Source organism: Archocentrus centrarchus, chromosome 6 (genome assembly GCF_007364275.1).
Source record: "Archocentrus centrarchus isolate MPI-CPG fArcCen1 chromosome 6, fArcCen1, whole genome shotgun sequence".
NCBI lineage: Eukaryota > Metazoa > Chordata > Actinopteri > Cichliformes > Cichlidae > Archocentrus > Archocentrus centrarchus.
Window position 1 is genome coordinate 13,241,357 of NC_044351.1, and position 24,593 is coordinate 13,265,949.

At 40.9% G+C, this 24,593-nt stretch overlaps 1 protein-coding gene across 2 annotated transcripts in view; it reads right to left on the bottom strand.

Moving 5' to 3' along the window:
* Positions 1-1,123: 1,123 nt before the first annotated feature.
* Positions 1,124-24,593, bottom strand: part of wnt7bb (wingless-type MMTV integration site family, member 7Bb) — a 28,900-nt gene continuing 5,430 nt past the window's right edge. For both annotated transcript variants that reach the window (XM_030730977.1, XM_030730978.1), the window contains exons 2-4: positions 22,748-22,974; positions 7,495-7,766; positions 1,124-3,136 (exon numbers count right to left, since the gene is read on the bottom strand). In XM_030730977.1, coding sequence (XP_030586837.1) covers positions 2,657-3,136; positions 7,495-7,766; positions 22,748-22,974 — 979 coding nt within the window. In that variant the 3' untranslated portion in view covers positions 1,124-2,656. The remainder of the gene's footprint in view (positions 3,137-7,494; positions 7,767-22,747; positions 22,975-24,593) is intronic.

Consider the following 24,593-nt stretch of genomic DNA (forward strand, 5'->3'; position numbering starts at 1 on the left):
CACAATGAACAAATTTAATGTGTGTGTTTTCCTTCGAAGGGAGAAAATTTATGAAAATAATAGCTTTGGATGTTTGCTGGAACAGCCGACACGGGCAACTGAACACTGAGCAGGAACACTCTTGTACCAACAGGCAGTGAGCAATAAAAAGAAGAATGCGTGTTTAGGGTTCAAGGGTAAGCTTTCTTGTATGTTTCATAACGCAATTCATCATTGAATCAAAGACACATCAGCTTTTTATGTGTGGAAATGTATTTGCATCTGAGTCATTTTTTAAATGCCTCTAGTTGGAGTTATTTGGGGCGCTATTTCAGGAGAAAGAGAACATGTCGGTATAAGAATACATGCTAGAAATGTTGTTATATTAAGCTATTTAATTGAGTAAATATGCACAATTATGAACATGGTAGCTTTGTTCAATCCATCTGAGTTGCACCTTTGCTGAAATAAAAAAGGCTAATACTACATCTTAAATGACACTAATCATGCAAATTGCAAGACTAGGCTGCATCATATGAGTAAAATGTGGAGTTATAAATGTGCAAAACTCATTCTACATCTTAACTCTATTAATCACTATGTAAACCAAAGATAAACTGATATACACTAAAGCTAAATATGAATATGTCAAAAGAAATAAAAACAGTGAGTGGTTGTAATAAAGTGCCAGGCTAAAACTGATTTTGCCTCTTTTATACTGCATGGATTAAAGGAGTAATTCGACATTCTTTACAATAATGAAGACTCACTTTCATGATGAGAACATTGGTAGATAGCACCTTTATCATCTATGCGTCGAGTCTGGTGCTAGAGCTGCGCCTCAGCACTCAGCAGTCCTGCTGTGTAACTTTACACAGTCTGACACTTCGTGGCTGAGTTGATGTGGTTCCACTTTGAAAAAAAAAAATACCACTCACAGTCGATCGTGGAATATCTAGGAAGGAAGAAATTTCATAAACTGACTTGCTGCAGTGGTCGCATCCTATTCAGTGAGATCTTTATAGCGAGCCATCCTTTCACAAATGTTTGTGAAGACAGGCTGCGTGGCTAGGTGCTCAGTTTTTTGCACCTGTGGCGACAGGTCTGAAAACACCTGAATTAAAGATTAAGAGATGTGGCCCAATACTTCCATCCATGTAGAGTATTTTGGGTGCCCTTACCAATAAAGTACTGTTTAGGCTAAATGCTGCACTATTTTACAATTGATCTCTAATTTCAAATCGTTTTATTCTCTGTGATACTTTGTGTCACCACGTTACCACTTCAGCAGTTACCATAGTGAGCACAATGTGATTCCTCAAGTAAGATCCAAGTTGTAATAAAGTGGAAATATCCTTTATTGTTGTTACACAGGAGAGCTTATTTAGCCAGAAGTAAAATACCCCTATAGCCAAAATGAGAATAAGCAAAAAGTAAATTATCAGTTCCAAGTTAGTCTTTGGTTGAATTTGAAAAAAAAAATGATAAAGAATTAATTCAATCGATATTTTAGCAACGAACTGTCAAATTGAGTAAAATGGGAGCTATTTAGTTCTCATATGTCTGAATAGAAAATATAGATGCAGCACCTAACACATCCACATCCAGCACAGTTTTAATGTTCATGTTTAATGAGGAAGGATCTCTGCAGTGTTTTCATGCTACTGTATTTTGACTGAAATTGCACAACCGTTGAAATAGCTGTTACTGTACAACATAACAGAGCCAAGGTGTCTGAATGCGAAACATGTAAAGATCTATTCTGCTGTCAATACACCAGTAGCCATGAAAACTTTGTTTTTTGTTTTTGTTTTTTTAAAGGAAAGATTAGGTGTTTTAGGGGTTGGGGGGGGGGGGTCATGTTCTAATAGACACACATTTCCAGTCAGAGTTTCTAAAAAGTAATTTTCTTTACACTTAGTACAAAAAAAGACATGTCTACCCGTTAGTGCTTTGTTTTAAGATACTATAACATAAATAGACAATTTATTTTCAGTGTTCAGAACAGACAGTTCCAGTGTGACTGGAAAACTAACATACTCCACCATATTCCAGTTGGCAGCAGAGGGTTTAAACAGAGTTCTCCACTCAGATATTGGCGCACCCTGATGCACCATACATACAAAATGTTCTTCATTTCTACAGACCTCCACCATTAGCCCCAGCCAGGCTAGGGGTATCATTCATGTCAAGATCCACTTGTGCCCCTCCCCCGTTAGTGAAAATATGACAAAACCCATAAAACGTTTTTCATCAAAGACTTAAACAGTGGCTGTCATTTCGATCAACTCCCATGTGACTGTTCCTCTCCATGCAAGTCTAGTTATATTGCAATCTAACAATTACAAATCCCAGAGTGCAAAGCACAGTTCCCACCGAGGGCCTCGTTCTTTACATGTAGTCCCAACTTCACTGTGGATACATCAGTACATAAGCACAATCTCAATGTGACAGTAAAGTTTTGGGGTATTACCTACTGATATTTAGAATTTACTTTCTGAAAAGCAATTAGATAAGATTCTGCTGTGCAAAACGACGCCTTGAAGAGCTGATAGTGTAAATTCCATTTCTTAGCTTCAAAATCTCGAAGACACACTTTTTCGCTCGTTCTCCCGGGTTTTCCTCGTTTAGCTAGTCCTTGGTGCATCACGTTCCTGGCTCTGAGCTCCTTGTGTCCTTATTTGCAGGTAAACACCTCCGTCCTCTCACTGCATGTGTTGCATTTGACGAAGCAGCACCATTGGAACTTACAGTTGCACTGCCACACTTTTGTGTATTGGTGCGTATTGTATCCCCGACCGCAGCACATAAGGTCGCAGCCGTCTGTATGCGGTGACGTGCGGTTGCACAGACGTCCCTGGGTGCCCACGCTCCCTGTGGCTGCATCCTCCTCGCAGTAGTTGGGTGACCTCTCAATGTAAACAAGGTCTGTCTCCATGGGCTTGCGGTAGCCCTGAGTCTGCTTTACCTTGAGGTGGGTGGGCTGGCGCAGTCGGCTAGCCCGGACTACCTCCACGTGCACAGCTTTATTGTACTTGTCCTTGAGTACGTAGCCAATCTCACGGAACTTTGGAAGTGTAGTCCAACATGTCTTGGTGGTGCAGGAGCCTGAGACGCCATGGCACTTGCACTCTAGCTTCATCCTTTCTTCTAAAACCTGGGGAGTGGTAGGGACAACAAATCAGCTGTAGAGCTGTAGCAATTATAGATATGCGACAGGTTACAAAGCTCGAGAAATCTGCAAGGTTTGATACATTGATACATTGGCCAGGATATGTCCTTCAATGCACATATTAAACAAATATGTAGGACTGCTTTTTTGCATTTGCACAATATCTCAGAGTGATGCTGAAAAGCTAATTCATGCATTTATTACTTCTAGGCTGGACTATTGTAATTCGTTATCATCAGGCTGTCCTAAAAGCTCCCTGAAAAGCCTTCAGCTGATCCAAAATGCTGCAGCTAGAGTACTGACAGGGACTAGAAAGAGAGAGCAGATTTCTCCCATATTGGCTTCTCTTCATTGGCTCCCTGTTAAATCCAGAATTGAATTTAAAATCCTTCTCCTCACCTACAAGGTCTTGAACAATCAGGCCCCATCTAATCTCAAAGACCTCATAGTACCATATCACCCCAACAGAGCACTTCGCTCTCAGACTGCTGGCTTACTTGTGGTTCCTAGGATACTTAAGAGTAGAATGGGAGGCAGAGCCTTCAGCTTTCAGGCCCCTCTTCTGTGGAACCAGCTCCCAGCTTGGATTCGGGAGACAGACACCCTCTCTATTTTTAAGATTAGGCTTAAAACTTTCCTTTTTGATCAAGCTTATAGTTAGGGCTGGATCAGGTGACCCTGAACCAGCCCTTAGTTATGCTGCTATAGGCCTAGGCTGCTGGTGGATTCCCATAATGCACTGTTTCTTTTCATTCGCTTTATTTACTTTGTTTATACTCCACTCTGCATTTAATCATTAATTGTTATTCATCTCTGGCTCTCTTCCACAGCATGTCTTTTTTTCTCTCCCCTCAGCCCAACCAGTCATAGCAGATGACTGCCCCTCCCTGAGCCTGGTTCTGCTGGAGGTTTCTTCCTGTTAAAAGGGAGTTTTTCCTTCCCACTGTGGCCAAGTGCTGCTCATAGGGGGTCGTTTTGACTGTTGGGTTTTCTCTGTATTACTGTAGGGCAGGGGTAGGGAACTCCAGGCCTCGAGAGCCGGTGTCCTGCAGGTTTTAGATGTTTTCCTGATCCAGCACACCTGAATCACATATAGAAGTCATTAGCAGGACTTGACTGCAGACTGAGGAGGTAATTCAGTCATTTGATTCAGGTGTGCTGGATCAGGGACACATCTAAAACCTGCAGGACACCGGCTCTCGAGGCCTGGAGTTCCCTACTCCTGCTGTAGGGTCTTTATCCTCAATACAAAGCGCCTTGAGGCGACTGTTTGTTGTGATTTGGCGCTATATAAATAAAACTGAATTGAATTGAATTGAATTGTCTGCGAAGTCCAAGGCCCCATCACAACTTTAAAAGAAAATTATTTGAATTTGCATGTTTTGTTCCACCTTTCCACCATGTTTCATGAATTTTAGCTTGGTAGTACTCTTGCTGCCAGGCAGACAGAGAGATGGACAGACGGATATTCTTCCGCTCACTGAGCGCTGATAGAGGAATCCAAGTATATCTGCGTTTTCAGTCATTTGTGATACACAGTTGCAAATCTTGAATGAAGGAAAAACTTGTACTTAGGGAACTAGTAATATCCCATTTTACTAATTGTGTCTATACTTTCCCCAAGCCACATTAGTGATGCAGAAACATAAACATCTCATATGTTTTCGATCACCATTGAAAATTTGAATCCATTGTGCCATTAAATGTGTTACACATGTAGTGTACAAACAGGCAAACTCAATTAATTGTTTACAGCTGGACACACACTCATGGTTTGTGTGGGTTCTTAACCAGAACTGTGATTTAAAAAAACAAAAAAGACTTACTGCCATACGGGTAAGGAAGAGGATTTTGATATATTATGTTATATTACAATCTGACATGTGACTATATGACAATTTATTCTTATGTGATTCCCTTCCTTAGATTTGATCCTAAGGTTTTTTTGGTTTATCTCCAACATATGGTACACAGGGCAAAAAGTCTCCTTTTTTCTCCTAATCCTGCGGCATATGGTAAATATTGTGTGCTGTCGTCAGTATTCAAGTGTCAATCCTTTGTTCCTTGAGAGTAAGAAAGAAAAAAGCGTGTGTAACTATTCTCAAAGACAAAGGAACAGAGGAATCACAGGGTGTCATTTAGTTGGATCCTGTTAACCCACTGCTAACAGTCCTGAAATGACTCTTTTAACCCAATTAAGAACTCTTCATTTGCTTGAACAAAGCCTGTGCCTCTGTTGTTGCTCTGGGTGGTTGTAGCTTTTTCCTGGAGCGATGCCTCGCCAACAGCACAAGTCATCACTTCTGTCAGACACTTATGAAATGTACACAAGTGATGTTCTATAGCTCTCTCTGTCTTGTCTATGCACTCATGTGGTTTGAGGAAATTTGATTTTTAAAAAAAAAAAGGAGCCCTCCTAACTACATAAAAGCTGGGATCAGATGTCAAGCATGCCTCTAGTATTAATTCAGAGTGAGGATTTCCAAAAATGCACAGCACAAAAACCACAAGGAATGTCTGGCATAAGGAGTCTGACATATGTATGGAAACATTTACTTAAAGTATGTCCATCAAAGCCTCTGATCTGTTACTGATTAGTCTGATACGACCAGATACACACCATGCATAAAACTTTTGTGTGTGTGTGTGTAAGGGGGGGGGGGTTGGGTTTTTCATCAATCAGTAGTAATAGTAATATTGATGGTAATAATCCACCCCCACCCCACCCCTTACACTTGTCATTTAAAATGCCAATCATGAACAAAATCCAGATGTAACTTCATAAAGTTAAGTTTACATACAGTGATGCATATGTATGCGCTTCCACCTGGCAAACTGCAGATGCACTGCTTGGATCAGTGTTTGATTTCCTGGATTTCGTCAAACCATCATCCCCAGTTTAGCTCATTAATTCAGTGGATGCTGAATGATGATGTAAGTAGTACACAGAAACATGTTTTATGGACTATGAGCAAGACTAAAAACAGAGCGTCAGAAATGGTCTGAACAATCAGACTCCTATCTGTCTCTAACTTTTAATGTAATTCACATTACTTACGGTTTGTTTGTTTTTTATCTAATACTTATGCAATCCACCTGACACTAATGGAGTGCGTGCATTGGGAAACAAACAGAGGTATGCTCAGGGAAGGCTCAGACCGCTGCATCCTTAATAAGTTCTTACACTGTAAAAAATAAAGATTTTGGTTTTTCCTTCAGTCTCAACAAAAAAGAATCTGACACATCCTCATAGCATTTGAGTTTCCAAGTCTCAGACAGAGAACAGCAACAGTGCCAACTGCAACCCAGAGAGCTGCCAGTTCCCTGGCATGCAGTGTAGACCCTATCAGTCCGCTGTGTTAACACTAGCATTGTTGGCCTGCTTTCACACCCTGAATAGATGCAGTCAAATGGCAGTGACATGTTTTGGTATTGTGCAGACAACTGCAATAATATCCTGTTCCTGACTTTACACTTCATAATTCCATGAAAGGAACTGGAAAGGATAAATGGCAGTCCTCCATCTGGCAACCACTGGGGCAGGCTCCATTTTCCCAGTGAACATTATACAGCTGAAGTTATTAATTAGATCCAGTTTTCAATTTAATATTGTCCTTTCTCTTTTATTCACCTCCCATACTCTCCCTGTCTTATGTTCATTAACATTCATGATGAAGTTTGGCAGCGTGTTCTCTAAGAAATAAGCTGCTGATCAACTGACTGATCACAGTTCTCTGTCACATGTTTGTGTGACTTTGAGCTCTTTATCTGGGACTGTTTGTGTTTTCAAAGGAACACATTAGCACACCCATCCCGGCATCTATGGACAAACATGTGTTTGTCATTAAATCCATTCATGGAAAGTTTGGCAGAAAATTACGCCCTGTTATCGGCGACTTAAAGAATAAATAATAATTCTTCTTTGTAATTACTCCCATAGTGCAGCCAGCTGTATTTAGTTGCTCCAGACATCATTTATATCATGATAAGACTGTATTCATCAAACTATTGCTGACATGTGAAGCAGCATTGCTGCAACACAGTTGGGATCTACAAAAACAAGCTTAATCCAATTACTGTAGCCTTCGTTGTTTAGAGTTAAGTGTGCTCTGTCTGTGATGGACATTTACAAGGGACAGTTTAAATAATATATTTTTACTTCAATATTTTTCCAAACAAGCTTTGTTACATTTCTCGCTTCCTGTTTTTTGTTTGTTTGTTTTTGTGACATCATGGCCAAAATGTGTTTAAAAAAAAAAGAAAAAAAAAAAAGCTCATTGCAAAAGAGATTTACTTCTGCACCCAAAATATGTGAAACAAAGAATAAAGGCATCTTTCTTTACCTTTCTGCCTGCCTCATTGTTGTGCAAGTTCATCAGACGACGTGGAGTCTTTTTAATCTCGCGGGCATCCACAAAGCGCCGAGAGAACTCGATGCCATATTTGATATCAGCCGAGCATCCTCCCCATTTCCAGCCTTCTTCCTGATTATAATAACCTTGCTTCTCCCTGTCACATCCACACTGACTCAGATTGCCTTGGCTGCATGCTGCTGTGATAGCGTGGGCCACCCCAGCTGCTGTGATGGCGTACGTAAAAGCTGCTTCCCGGCTGCCTGAAAGAAAATAAAGATATTGTTTGAGAATTACTTAAATGAAATGAGATTTTAGCAGCTTGGGAACAGTGCCCAGTGCAAACAATCTCAAGTAAGAAGAATGACAGATTAAAACAAGATTCTCTTTTTTTGTTTCAAATTGTAATCCAAAATATTTTTAGTATTTCTCAAAAAAGTACAACAGCAATCAAATCCAGAGCCATCTAATGAAAAGGAAACGTTTAGCACTCCTCTCCACGTAGTATTGCACAGGGAAGAGAATTTGATTTTGAAAATGCCACAGATATTCCAAAATCTTTCCCATCATCTTGATAAGCCACCATTTTGCATTCCTCTCATAAACAGCTTGCATTCTGTACCTTGGTAGAAATGTGGTCATACTTCCCACCACAAATTCCTTGGGCCTAGCCTGCAAGAGTGCAGTGTTGGAATTCCAGTGTGGGGAGAGCTGGTGTAGGTGCTGTCCAAAGTGCTGAATTCCTCTACAGGAGCACCTTGTACTGCTGCCCACACTGCACACAGTTGGGGTCTGCAGGTCTCGCTGCCTCTGATACTGATCACTGACAAGAAAGGAAGTGCTGTGCTGCCTAAACCAGATGGTACCAGGGCTTCAAAAGATAAGAGCAGGAGCTAAACCTGATAGAGTTCATCTTACCTGTGTATCATAGTCTGTACTTCAGTCTGAAAAGGCTTTAAAGACAATACATGCTCACTGGCCATGAATGCAGTCAAACTGAAGGTTCACATTATTCTTTATGAGCTGAAAAATTGAGCTTATGGCCTTGGATAAAATATAATATACACTTTCATCAGTCAAAAATAAGAAATAGGGTCATGGTTATGGAAAAAAATACGGAATATATATAGAAAAAAAAAAATATATATATATATATATACTCATGCCTGTTAATAAATTAAACATTTTGGAAAGTCTGGATTAGATTTTCCCAATGCCCAGGGTGCAGACTTCAAATATTTTGTTTTGCCAATAAGAGAGATAACAGAGAAATAAAGAGAAAATGGAAATGGAAAAATGCCTCCCATCTGAGAAGCTGGAACCAGCAAATGTTTGACACTTCTCATTGACAGATAAAATAAATGACTAAATTGGGTACTGTGATTAATTTAAATTATTTGTATTAATTTAACCACTACAATAAGTCACATTTTGATCACAAAATCATCAATTTGAGTGATGGATTTAGGATTAAACATGATCTCAAGGACCTGGGTACAAATTTAGCTAAAAGGAGGATGACAATAGCCATGTCATACAATTGCACTCACTTCCTGCATCTCTGAAGGAACTGTACTATTTCCCCTAATGGCTACAAAGGAATCTGAATTAAAAGGCATCTTCTCTGGGTACGGAAAAGACTGGGGGTTATTACAACCCTGGTCTCCCTTCAAGTGGCAATAATCTAGAAGGGGCCAATCCTCAGAAACAAGGCTAACCAGGGAGTGTTTTAAGGGGCCTTTCAGCCTGTGGAGAAGGATGTTTTGTAAGTCTTTGATGTGTGTTGTGTAATGTACTCAGCTGAAATTATTCGAATCACTCTAGGTAAAATGTGTTTTTTGTTCTGCACTTCAGAGAGCCAAAAGCTCCTTGCTGGTTCATCATTTATTAGTTTATCATATTTGGTAGTTTGCAAACAGAAATTGCTGTATTTCTTTAGACCAAAACATTAGTTCCTGCTGCTGGATACTGGACCTAGACGCCAATACACACTGCAAAAAAAACAAAAAAAACTTGGGTTTGAACCAAAGATAATTAATCAAATCATCTGTAGACAGAGACTGATTTATTTGTTAGTAAACTCCAGTAGAATTTGGATGGAGTTCTAGTCATTTTTCATGTATTATTGTTGGTATATTTTAACCAGTTAAATCACAGTGTAATGCATTTGACTGCATCTTCTAAACATGTCAGAAGTTTCCAGTAGATCAGCATTTAAGTACAAAAGTACAAAAATGATAAAGTGAAAATTACAAGGAAACTAGATATAAGCTGCTTTACGGATGCCAAGAAAATACTCGATGGCTTGTGTTATCCAATAGGGTTTATACTGGTTACTAATTTTTATTCAACTTTTTTATTTAAAAAGTAATGTGCTTTATATACTGCTAAATATACTGCTAATATGCAGCCATTTGCAGCTGTTTTCCATTTCATTTCCTCTTCTTTTTTGAGAGGGACTTTTTACACCTCCTATTCTGGTCTCAGGGGCATTTTTGAACTCTCAGAGCTGTTTTCACCCAAAGCCACTGTTAATTTCCTACCCTGGCACTGGTACTGTAGACTTAATACCATAGCCACAGGTTTGCCCGGTGGGCACTGACTCACAACCACTTGCTCCTTTGGTTAGTAGCAGAGCTGTGCCCCACCAGCTTGTGGTGACATTCTGCTGCCCCCACCTCATGCACAAATGCAGTCACACAGCTGTAATGTAGATCTGTTCACATGCATACGCATGCATGCAAACACTCAGTGACCGGCCACATAATAAAATAACACGACACACTTCCACTACCCTCCACCCTTACGCACATACACTGTTAAAAACACATTTACACATAGATGCACAACCAGAGTGTCGCTGTAATGTTTAAAACAGGATAAAGGCAGTTTCCAGAGAAAGGGTGGTACTCCGAGCTCTAGATGCTTGCACATTTCGGGGCCCAATTCGTGCTGTTCACAGGGCAAATAATGACAATTGGAATAGAGAATGCTTTAATGCTGTTTCCCTGAAAGCAACTGACTCATAAATCAAAGATTGAAAGGTTAAGAACAAAATAAGTGGAGTGAAGCCAACAAGCTAGTTCAGACAGGCAACCCGAGCCACACTGCGTCATGCACACTAACGTGCTTCGCTCTCCGCATGTCATATTCCAAACATCCTCCCTCCCGATTTGGTGGTCTAGCTGCAGAATTTCCCATCTCTCCTTCCGACATGTCAGTGCACTACCCTGATGTGTCAACCCCTTTACCAACACAGCATCACCTGTAGGCTCTGGGTGAACATTTACTCATCACCCCCGATTTCTATATGTATCATATTTGGAGGAGGTGATGAGCTCAGAGCCTAGACACCAAACACTGTGTTCTGGTGTCGAATTGTTTGGCTAAATTATATTAATATAGTCACAAAACCTACATTTTAACAGAAATGCATAGGTGTACTGTGCAGATCCTGTGTGTGCAGCATCTTTTTACGCCTGTGCCCTCGGGAAAGAAAAGGCTCCGAACAGATGTGTGTTTGATGAAATTTTGAAGGGAAAAATGCACCCATAACAGCAGCAAAAAGCCCCAAAGAGGCTGGCCCCAGAGTCCTGACAGCACTCCAGGAGGAACCACCCTGGGATAGCCTTGCTAGCTGCCAGTGGAAAATTGGAGTGACCAGAAAAACCTCAATGAACTTGGAAACATCCAGGAGAGAAGAATGGGGGAATATTAAACCAGATGTCTAATGGAGTTTAGTGGCAAGTGTCTGCTACAGCAGCCAAGAAAGCAGGCAAGAAGATCAGCCTTGTTTCACTGAGAACAGGTAAGGGAGCTAATAAGCATAAAATCCTCTGTTGTAGCCCTGTGTTAGGGGCTAAAACTAGAAATGTTCTGGAGGCTACTGATGCAGTATGCTTTGGCCTTCACATTACCGGACCACACCACTTTGGACACCGCCCCCTGCTGCAATGCCCATCGTGTCTTTTGACCATCTGCCGAAACTAGGACATAAAAAGAAATCTCTGGATGTAGTGGCTTGCCGCTAAAACTGCAATCTGTGTTTAGAGACAGAGGCGGGCACACCGCTAGCCAAAATTCACATGACACAGCATAGAAGATTTACAACCGGGGATACTATACAGGCAGTGCTAGTGTAGTATAGACAAGCTGATGTAGTAACACTGCCGCTGACCTCAACAGGCCTTGCTTTCTTCTCTCTTCACCGGCCATGGTTAGGCTATATTGCTGACAGGAGAGGAAAGGGAAAAGATATACTGAAGGGACTTGGACAAAGAACTGGCTGTAGAGCGCCCTTTTCTCTCCAAAAACCAGGCCAAGGTCAGTCATGTTGTGTGTCTGCCCCATCATGAGACAAATGTTTAAAATATACTGAAAAAAGTCATGAGAGAACAAAAATGGCCTGACAACCTGCATGTTGCACTTCTCACATTCATCCGTTACTATTATGACTAACCTCACGTTTACAAAGTGGCCAGTGTAGATGTTGAACTAATTTATTTTACTAGTACTGCCAGCCAGAAACAAATTCCTTCTGTCCTTGTCATCACACTTCCCCATAAAACATGACCGTGATTCTGAGAATTCAGATTGCACAAGTACACAGGAAGGTGCACAGGCTAAGAGGGATGTAGTGAAGCACGTGGCTTTAAAAACATCACAGCAAAGATGTGATTCGGTTACTGCAAAGATGAGGTGGACCAGAGGATGGGTAAAGGACTGGAGAGAAGTAGTTTAGGTTGGATTCCTGGTGTGGTGGGGTGGGGAGACAGTGTTTGCTAAACAACAGCAAAACACACATGCACATACACTTTAACACACACACACACACACACACACACAAATGCACACAGAAACCGGCAGGTTTCCAGCAGGGTGGCTGAATTGCCTCTCCACACAAGCCAAGCCCGCTGGTGCTGGAGCAGTGAAGGGGAAAGCCTTTTAATGTCCCCTCATCCCAGACATGCACTCACACCCCGGGGACACAGGAGGGTTGGATTGCATAAGAAATAAAATTCCAACAACACCGCAACACACCAGAAATTCAAGTTTCACATCCATTATGAATAAGAACATCTTGTCACAGACGAATGGCACACAGTGAACAAAGGGAAAAGTGTCACCTGCTGGTGGCCAAGAGTCTTTACACCTATGGTGGGATTTTGACAGGATACAAAAAAACATGATGACAAACTTTTTTTTTTAATAAAGTATATGGCAGTTATAACCAGCTCTATTTTTAAAGTTAAAAAAAAAAAAAAGGAGATAACCAGAGTGCTTAGGACTGCTGTTTCCCAAGTAACATGTAACTCATTTTTTGTTTTTTTAAAAAAAAAAACAAAATCTCAAGTTTTCTTACTTTTCCCCTGCCTTGCAGCAAAAGTATACAAATTGAATCAAAACACTAAAGCCAAAAAAAAAAAAAAGCCCCTGGTCATCATTTTAGAAAGCAAAACCAAAGCATCATGCAGTAAAATCAGAACATGAAACACACCAGTCACTCTGCAGCAGGGTTATTCAAATGGAAATATGATGCACACTAGTTAATGTATACGACATAACAAAGTTATTTTACGTCACTGTACACATATAATAAAGTTATGACACCAAAAATACTGAAAATAAGCTCTAACCAAAGCCATACTGGTGCTGGAATTCTGTCTCCAGGGCCCCATGGAAGGGGAAGAAAGTTGGAGGAAAACCCCTCGCTTTGTGTACCAATCACTGAACTGACTACTGCGCTCTCTACTACTGTTTTCCGTTCCGCTTTATGTACCGTTGCTATGAACATATGCTCCCAGCAAATTATAGACAAAGTTGTGGTCCGTGAGGTTTGCAGCTTGAGGAATTAGCACAGCCATGTTCCTGTACAATAAAATAATATTGTTTTACCAGAACTAGGCTCCACATTCTCTGAGAACTCACATCACAGAGCTGAGGAAGTGACACGCTTTGGCACAGCCACCCACTGTAGGTTCTCGAGTTTGATTCGTGTAATAAGGAGGGCTTTGAGCAGTAAAGCTAAAACAATTATGAGAGTATTTAACTTTGCCGGTACAGCATTAAATGCTGAGAATTTAAGTAAGCTGCCTCCCAGGCAAAGAAAATTGTGCTGGCACAAAACATTTCAAAAGCATCCTTTCTCTTCTCTGATCTGCCCGAGGTGGAGATAAAGCTTTTCGACTGAATACCGAGGCTTGCTAAAACAAGCACAAATCCTTCTTTCCACCCTTTCATCCTAATAATGAGTCCAAATCAGGACCTCACCTGCACAGATCTACAAACGCAGGCCGCCGTGTGCTGTAAGAGGCATTCATCAAGTTCATGCGAGGACAATGTTGAGGATTTTCCTCAATTTCAATCTTATTTGAATTTGTTTCATCTTCAACGGAAACATATTTACTGAGATACCTGTGAATCCCACGGCACATCATTGAAGACATCATTATCCTCATCACTATAATCAACGAGTCAAATATGCCACTGATGACATGGTTCCTTTCTCATAACAAAAGAAACCTCCAGACTTAAACATTTTCATATTTGCTGATATTTGCTCATCACACAGTCAAATAAAGCTCCGTGTCTCTCAGCATCTTCTCCCTCCAACCAGTGCCTCTGCCTTAAAATGCACCAACACTGCCCATCTATGAGCGCTCACCTAAGCGAGCCAGCGGCGATGTGATTGTTGGCACATGCAAATGTCCAGTGGTGGGCCAGCATGTAGAGAATACAGTGATGGGCCTGGGATTGTGTGGAACAAAGCACAGAGTGAGATTACAGTTGATCCTCTTGCATCCTGTTTCCTCCTGTGTCTAGCTGCAGTGGCAGACACAGACAGACACAGATCTCACTGATAACACAGGGCTACAGGCAAGGGAGGGGCAAGCAACACATACGTATATACATACATGCACAGGGGCCACAAGGGTCGGACCCCTGAACAACTCCGGGCCATGTAAGCAGACAGACTGTGGGTGGGCAGCAGAGAGAACTAGAAAGTGGTGAGGAAAGGAAGAGGAACCCCAGCACCCGACACACCCACACGGTCTGAGACAGAGACAGAGCTGATGAATGAACAAGCCGAGGGACCTGGCAATGATAGTGCTGTTCGGTTGCGTAGGACGATAGGCCACACCCTAGATACAGGCACGTGATGTGGGCAGGGGATGTGAGGCAAAACACTGGGAGAAAAAGCATAAGAGATGACCTTTGCTGCCAATGAGGACCACAGCCCACGGGCTCTAGAACAACAAAGCATCAGACTCTCCTATCTGATAAAGTTGGGGAAAGATCCTACACACAGGCACGCACGCACGCACACACACACACACACACACTTGACCGCTCTAGTTTCACTGGACTCACACGGAGGAAGGCAGAGAGGATTAGTGCAACCCACATGATGATGGGCTGAAAAATGGGCCTTTTATCCACCACCGCTCCACCATGACACAATGCACGCGTCATTTCCACGCTGTTATCCGCATGGTGCCAACTACTTGGCTGCCTGGGAGTGAATCTGCTGCTTTGCTGGCAGATCGGTGCTATGATGCATCAGATCTTTTATCAGTTTGGAATAACAGCTTCAATATTCCATCCTTTAATGATAACTTCTTTTTTTTTTTTTATCTCTATGGGATAGCAGGATTGGGTGAATGATTACATATTTGAGTTGGTAACCACAGTATGCCTGAAGGGCGTAAAACCAACAAGAACTAATCCCACAAAGGGAAAAAAAGCCTCAGTGGCAGTGAGATGATTGATGGCATTTCAGGAGAGTTCACCAGTGTCAAAGTATCCACTTGTGTACTCTTGATAAAAAAAAAAAAAAAAAAAAAAAAAAAAAACAGTTTTGAAGAATGCCTTTTTAACTGTCTTTGTTAAGCTAGTCCTTGTACGTCAAACAAGGTAATATGCCTTTTTTTTCTCTGCGAGGCTTTACTCCCAGCCAATCATAGCCTTTAAAACTCGAGATGTCAGTTTATTCACCTATGCCATGTTATTTTTTCTTTGAATTTTAAATAATTGTGGGGTTTGACAGTGTAGATGGCTGAAATTACAATGCGGACTGATTCCTTTGCTTTGCTTTGCTTTGTTTATACTCTCCTCGAATGCCTGTTTTTAAGACACGATCACTGTGTGATTTAAAGGGAGTTTGTTGGAAATGTTCAGCTGGTCAAAATGAACATTTTCAGATTGCATTAGCTCCTATTTTGTCAAAAAAGAGAAAACAAAGCAATAACCAAACCACGTGGTCATTTGAATAGATTTTCTTGTCCGTTCATTATTAGCCTTAGGTTAGACTGCGATGTTTTACTTGCATTCTGTGGAGATATGATTTCACCACAAATGACCATCAACTGATTCCGAGAAGGGGAAGGAGCTCCACCAAAGAATTTATAATCTGCAAGCATTCTGTTGTCCTCAGCCCAAGAGCTTGTAGTGCGGTGTGTAAGATGAATTGGAGACATGTGGGAAAAAGCAAATTAATGGCTACTTCAAGTCTTCAACAACAAATAAAATGTGGGCATCATAATTATTAATTATGACTGTTCAGGAAATATAATGACACCACAGGGATTCTCAAATGACACCAAACTCACCAAAGTAATTTTTAAAAATATATATTATAATTAACTACAGCAACAATGTGGAAAAAAAGGTCTCACACACATTTTTTTTTCTCTGATTATTCGGTTCAGAATGGGGGAAAAGATGCTAAAAATCGGTTGTTTCTGGCACACTTTATTCTTCATGAATTCAGGTTTTATAAAAGGGAATGCTATATACAGCACTAAGCCAAAAATTCCCAAATTTTTATCAACCACATCCCCTTTGCACTTACTTATCCACCTCCACTGTTTAACTGGGGAATTCAAAAAAATAACAACCTCCCTCAGTTATGTCTGGCTCTTCGTGTCTGTAGTGACCTTTCGCCTCCTCTGAGAGGTAGCTCTGGATCTCCAGCTCCTGATCAAGTATGTGCCTGTCCGGGAGTTCTTTCCACACAAATGGTTTTCAATGAACCTGCTGACTTAAACATCCTTTCTGGTGTCTAGATGCTGGTTTGGCCCCTGCAGCCACGTAGCTCTGGCAGGTGGATCAACCACTGCCTTCACCACACTCTTGATCCTCTGAGAGGAAATGGGTGAAAGGAAAGAGGAAACAACTAGCCAGAAGGTGATATTATGGAGGAGGATGGGGAAATGCAGGCATTAACACACCTCTCTACCCTACTTCCATTTCCTTTTTTTTTTTTTTCTTTTTTCTTTTTTGTGACCCATAGCTTGGGGTGGCATTTCTGCACCTGAGAATGAGACAGTACAAAAAAAAAAATTTTACCTATAAAAAGTAAAGCAACAGTTTTACCTAGGTATGCCACAACGGTCCTCTTTTAACCACACTTAAATTCAAATCTTTGTTTTTGCCAGAACAATGGAAAAAATTAATCACTGTGTTCCCTCTGCAGCAAGTGGCTCACCTGCTCAAGTGCTGTATCTGCTCTTGTGCAATGAGCCAAAGGCAGCATGATTGAACTTTTGCAATATTTCACTACCAGTACAACAAGAAACCTCTTTCACGTGAAAAGCATGGATCAGGATGGTGACAAACTGGTTGGAAAGTCAAACAAAGAGTAACCAGAGCAGGCCATTTTATGACAAGGGGGCCAGTGTTGGCCTTTGATGCTGAGTGTAGCTGTTGAAAGGTGTCCATTTTCAAGCTCTAATCACTGACTTCAAGTGCATTGCAATTTGAACAGAGCTGTAAGGTATTCATAGGTAGTTCTTTTAAGTGAAGGGCATCTCTATTACAGGTAGTTAGCCAAAGGAATGTCTCATTGCACACAGGATGAGGCTCTACCAAGTCAAAACATGTCATTAAAAAAGAGGAACGAAGTTCAAATATGCTTTGATAAGGAGATCGATAACCAAAGAGCTGAATCGACCATGGATGACAAGCAGAATAAATGCAATAGAAAAATAAAGCAAGTTCACAGAAGAACACTGAGATTTTGTTTGTATGTGAAATGTGTAACACAACAGTTAATTATGCACAATAAATTGGTATCAACAAATCACTGCTATGGGATCAGTCTTGACAGGAGTATTTAAAATAGAATGATTCATTCAGAAACCAGGCCAAGGATTGGAGGGCAGACCACAATTGCCATTCTTATCCTGAACCCCCCCGCCCCTCCTCCTCCTCCTAAGCTGCTGATGGATGTGCTTCTAATTTTATTATTGCTTCTTAATAGACTGCAACAAGTCATTCAATAACACCCATTTCTGTTAGCACAGGATAATTCATTCCACATTTCTGCAGGCTGATGGTACCAACTCATGCCAACACTGTAGCGGGGCACAAGGAATAATGCTAAATCTGCGTTTGCAGAGGAAAGAGAGACACAGTCAAATTGCTAGTTTCAAATCTCAGCGCTGAGTTTACGGTGTTGTACTCCAATTTGTCAGTTAGTGCATAATAAGCAAGCTAACACTCTTTGCAAAACAGTGGAACTGTTGAGTGGTAGAGCTTCAACAGTTATGTGGGTTCATTTTTTTTTTTTTTTTTTACCCTCAGTTCATTTACTGTCAAGTGAGCAGAGATGCCAACAGAAACCATCCTTTAAAACCAACGATTAAAGTAGAAAAGTGAAATAAATACCAAATAGATAGTCTTTAAATCATCTCTGCTGAATGGAGATATCTTGGGTCCTGTAATACTCAATAACCCAGCTATTAATGTGCGTTCTCTTGGAAAGCAAATGTAATATCTTGGACCAGCTCCAGAAAAGAAAGACTGCCTCCAAGAGAAGGCAGTACAAAGAGAATGCATAAGACTTGCGGTCGGCTGATCTTTACTTCTTGAAAAACTGCCGACATCTCCTCCCTCCTAAGACTGCATCACAGAGTGGGAGGGAAAAGGTTTAGTGTTCATAATTTGGGGGATTTGAATGAAAAACCTAAATAGAAGAAGAACGTGAACAGCTTTTCCTAGACTTGATTATGATGATGTTGGAATCTGCAGATTTGAAGCGGGGATCGGAACGTTTTCTCGGAGGGGTGTATTCCATGATTTCATATGCCGTGCTAAAGAATTCCATAATGCATACAGACGTGGTTAGAAAACATGGTTACATCTTCAATCAAGAGCAATAATCACTGGAAACTATCACAACTGCGAATGTCACATGCAATCTGCTGGCAGCTTGAAATTCAGGTGTTGAGACGAAATACAGTCGCCCACTTTCCACTGTGTCTGACAGGGCAGTTCTGCAGTAGCTGTGGTGTCTGTGGTTTCCTACGATGACCTAGTGGGACAGTGCTAAACTAAAACAGCACAGTTAAATCACATCCAGTACCCTTTCCTGCAGCAGAGTGCTTGATCTCATTTCTTCAAGACGCAATAATCACACACCTGTATCCAGCAGTCACTGGGTTTAAGTTCAAGCACATAAATATAAATACTTTTTATACCGACTGATCTCTCCTAGTAGAGGGGCTTCGTGTGTGCATGTGCACATAACAAGAAATTCATTAGAGAGGTCCACTGATAGGGTGATGGAGCTGGTGTTAAAATTCATTACCACTGAACCAAAAAACTCTGTCATAAAAACACCTTCTGTGACACCGACACATAAACATTAAAACACATTATCACTTATTCACATTCCCAGACTGCTTACGGGCACTCTGCACACTATGACTCTGTGTACAAACACATCTTATTGGGATCATCTTATAAAGAGAGACAGGTGAAAAAGCATGCACATTTATGCATCATTTCTAGTAAGTAATATTGTGATAATGGTTGGCACACCTGGTATAGGCTCAACTCAAACAGCCATAAATCAACACGCAGCACATGCTACTCTTTATAATGCAAGCACAGACCTGGGGGTAGAGATCTGGGAGATTCACAAGGTCATGATCAGACTTCAAGCTATGCACTTGTGCCAGTCAGCAACCTGAGTAACTACCAGCCAATAAGGCTGCAGCCACAACTTGTGGTTTAGGTGCGACAATAGAGATGACCAGATGTTTTCCAAACAGCTGATTCTGCAGAACAGACCATCTTGCACATCAAGTTACCGATGTAGTGGACTGGAGTGGAAATCATGGGTACGACTGCATAATGACAGGTTTAATCATCTGATTGCTAATTTGTTCCCAACATCATAAACATTTTATAGGAACAAAAGTCAAAAACAAAAAGCTGAGTCCTCTGCATCATCAAAGCATTATGGTGTCTCTGCGGTGTCCCTTGAAATATCCAATTAAGAATTAAAGCACAAGGCAGTTGTATTTGCAGTTTTATCACTACCCTAAATTGGCCCTAAATTGGTTTGCTTTTTTTCCCACAATTTGATCAATGGCAGCAAGAAATATCTGCTAAACAAGTGATTATAGGTCTTTCAGAGTAGTTATGCCTTCTAAAACCAAACTGATGACCTAACATCCTGCACAGACTTTTCACCAAGCCATGGCTTCCTCCAAGTGTGCAACAAGCTCTCTGAGTAGAAATTTATGTGTAAGATTTTTTTTTATAGCGTTCACATCAGTTGCAGAGATGCAGATTGAGAGGATTTGGTGTCACTGCACTGACACACATGGTGCCATATAATAAGTCCTTTTGTAGATTACAAATGTGAAGTAACTGAGCGAGTTTAAGTTCTACTGGCATGTGTTCTTTTGATGTAACACTCATTTCACATAAATCTGTACAGTTCAGCCTATTTTACTGCACATTAACTTTGTGTGTGGTTCAAACATGACAATAGAAAATGGGGTGGAGGGGTGGGGGATTTTTGTGGGGATTATTTTTGAACATAAATGAGGGGAAAAATAAGTCCTTGTTGGCTGGTTATTTTATTTATTCATTGAATAACCCCAAAATCTGCCTTGGGAACCCTAACTTAAATCAAGTTCCATGTTGGTCTAGAGGAAGACGTCATCGTAGGGACACTTTATTGAGAAGGCCACCAAGTCCCATCATTATAGAACAATCATGACAGGCCCAGCAGTCATCGGTCTCTGACTATAACTGGACACCAATAGTGATGTGCTCAGTGCGGGCACATCTACTATGGAAACCAAACAAGTAAGCACAAAATTCAAATGACGCCATTACTAAATATAATATAGATGCTGCATCGCTGACAAAAAGCAGAGAAGACCCCCTATAGGGTTGAATATATGTTTTAATACTAAAATTTGCTTTGGGTAAGCAGTGTAATACATAAAAGCATTAATAGCTGTTCCGCACAAATGCAGAAGAGAGGTGCAGATGCATCCAAAGGACCACTGCCGAATATCACTTATAAATCTCTGAGTGCTTCAAAGGCCATAAAATAAAAGTACAAAAGCAAGTTAAAAGGGGGGGGAAATGTTGTTGAGGAAAACAACATGAGCTTCATTACCAAAGAAAGCACCACATTCACAACACGGGGGAAAAAAAATGCTTTTGATAAAAGGAGCTGGAGCTAATTCAGCTGCTGCTTAAGAGCAGGGATTGTGAACAGAGCCACTGGATTAAATGCACAGCCCAGCCGCAATGTAATGACAACAAAGCATCTAAATGAAAGGAAATATATAAAAGTCCCTGTAAAACAAAAGCAGCGCAAAAGAGATTTGCAGAAGTTTGAGAAGATTCTCAAACCAAAGCATTTTTAAATGTAAATGTTTGCCCTCTTTTGGGGCTTTTACTGTCTGTACACACTCAAATGAACCAGCCAGGCATGGACACAACCAATTTATTCCAATTAACAACAGATGTGTCCATCTCTTTCGTTTTGACACGAGTTCTCTGCAATAACACCGTTAGTTGTCTCTTCATTTGCAATATCGTTTTTCAGCCATACGCTTTCCCCATTAGAGCTGCTGCGCTTTTCGGTAGCTTTTCCATAATTTTGACATAGCCAGCTATGGTGGGAATGCTGCTAACCGACACACTCGCTGCAGAAACTGCATCAGCAAAATAACTCCAGAGAACACTAGAGAAATACGGCATTTTCAGCTGAGATGAGGACAGCAAAGATGGGGTGGAATCAGTGGCATGCGAAAGCCTCTTGAGCAACATGACTGGTTATACAATAGAGAATCAAAAGAGACTGTGCGTTACTGGTTTGAGTTTGAACTATGTGATGTGTGCAGCTTGGGTTTGGCTTGTTACGAGCCATATTTCATGGGGTTCAGAGGGTCAGGGCTTGGTACAACATTTTTGATGCTCTCGTGGTACTATTTCACAAAACTGTGACAATAAGATGGCTCGAACCATGCATTATGTAACTTCTTTTTTTTAATAAGAAAATTACTGGTATTATTATTGTCAGCTACATTGCCATCGCCAAATTAATAGTTGCGATCACAGGCAGTGAAACAAATTATCTACCGTCAGCTCAGCGTCGCACATTGGCTACACAAAAGCATCTAAGTTTTAGTCCCCTTTTTAAGTTAAGTTATTCATTTAGTGATGTGAATAACTGTTAGGGGGACACACCAACAAGCACTTGTGAAGTTCTATCCCTGATAAAAGTGATCTCTCGTGACCAAGCAGCAACCTTATCGCTTACACAGCATTCCTACCCTTAACCTCCTAAAGTACCCCTTAAGCAACTACAAACGCACAAAACTATGCCTCTGTACTGTACAATGTCTCAAATGGTTTGTTCCTTTATGCTATTCAAGCAGTATATTGCTCACCCCGAGGTTATATTCAAACCAATGTAATACCAAATACATAGTTATTATGAGTGAATACATGTGGACTTTTCAATGCAGTGAATTTGTATTTTTATAAATTTAGAAGAATGTGTGCTGCTAATGTAAAATATCATTTAAGCTGTATTATTTTTGTGGCTTTGTTTTGCATCCAAATCTTATTGTCTTGACTGTTTCAGCTTTTTTTTTCCTAAGTGGTGGATGTACATAAGGGGATTAGATTATTCTGAGTTTTATGTCATTTCTTCTGTGTAGCATATGGTTATTATGCTATGCAGAAGAGTAGAGTCCTGTAGGGTAGGAGACAATAACACTGAACCTAACTTCAACCCCACTCCAAAGGCCTCATACTAATTAAACGTGCTCATTAAAGAAGAGATCAGTGTCAGAAATTCCATCATTTAAAAAAAAAATAATCAAAACCTGCATTGGTTTGTCACATGCATTGCCATACAGAACACACAAACATGAACACAAGCACACACTATACCCTTTCAATTTGTGAAAGAACGCAGACTAACCTACTCGCAGCTCCTGACCGAAGACTGTTCTTTCTCCCAGCGCCGAACAGTTCCAGCGTCCATATCGAAACTGGTATTGACACTCATTGATGCCCATCTGGGCCCCTTCGCCCACAACAATTATGGCGTCTGGGCGGCTCTGGCAGATGGCCCGCTGGCGAGGTGCCAGCCCTGGAATCTTGTTGCAGATGATGTTGGCACCCAGAGCCACCACTGAGGACAGGGCCCTGCCAAAGCAAGAAAAACACACCGCCACACATGCAGACATGCATTCATAGGCACAGACACGCAGCAGCATACATGCATGTGTGCATCGTTGTACACACACACACACACACACACACAGACACACACACACACAGACACATGCACGCACACAGACACACACAAACAAACTCAGTTAGAACCTCCAGAGGATGGTCAGATTGACTCACTTACATGAGACTCTCCAGAACAGGATTCAATTCAGCCTGTGATTGATGCACATTCCATAGTAAAGTGAAAGCTGTGCTGCATGAGAGTATTACCATTTAATGGATTAGAGGTAAATGAAAAACCTGAAAGCTTTAATCCAACCTATAAAAAAAAAAAATGCTAAAACAGCCCAGAGAGAGAGACAGCGAGATGCTTATTTGACTGCTCACAAACACCATTTGCCAATGTTTTGGAAGACCTGAGTTTAAGTAATTTGTTTGGGTTTTTGTGTCAATTGTTAGGTAACATACTGGTGTGAATAGCTTCCAGACTTGTGTACGCACTGTGCAGACCACCTCAGTGCCTGATGCTGCAGTTTTTAGCATTCACTTTTTAACCAAATGTCATGCCATTTGTATGATTTGTGTAATTATGTCCTTGAAGCTTACTTGGAGTGTAAATTGCCCATAAATTTCATGAGAGACTCTTTTTAACTTTACCCACATCCTATAACTGGTTTGCAGTGAACATACGCAAGGTTTTCAACACAGGTTTTCTTCACTGGTAATGTAGTAATATCTTGTGCAATAAATGACACCTCCTCCTCTCTCCTTGTCTCCTCAAACAGACAACAGTCTTCATAACAGTCATAGCAGCACATGTTTGTGATAGCTTTATAGCCACTGAGAACACCAAAACAGATTACCAAAAAAAAAAAAAACTCAGACTTTCTCCAAGATTCTGTTTATAGCCCCTGAAACCATGTAGATACATACTTTTCAAACATGTCAGGGACAGGGAGCCATAAATGAGCGTGGAGGCAAACACTGTGTTTGAAGTATGATGTCGACCTCCGAAGTATTGACCACAAACGGGCCAAACCAACACAGGCAAGTTGTGTGTCAGCGAAAAGCAATGGCAACATATATAAGGGGTGAAATGGAAGAACGGATGAAGGAGAGAAACAGAGGGAGAGACTGCAGAGACACAGCTCTTAGGGATGTAGATTTTAGGTTGGCGCGCTCTTGTTCTCAGGGCTCTGACGGAGAACGTAGATTTGATTTCAGATTATTAAAACTCTCAGACGACCGCGTTCTCTTTCTGATTGTTGTTAAGTTCCTCCACAATGGAAGAACAACATAAATCTTGATTTCAAAGACAAATGTTAGAATAAATCCGAACTGCAATGAGAGGAGTATCTGTTACCAAACTACACACATTCTCTTGGTCTTGCAGTCAGGGGAGTGCACTAAAGCATATAAAAGGGACACGCAAATGGGTACGCTGTTGATTTTACCAACTCCGTGCTCAAAGTTACCATAAATATTGGCTGTAAAGACTTTTTTTTTTTTTAGTTGATGTCAATGTGTTAGGATGCACATTTTCATAGAAATAGAAAAGAGAAAACCATAAGCCTGATGTTTACTAGACA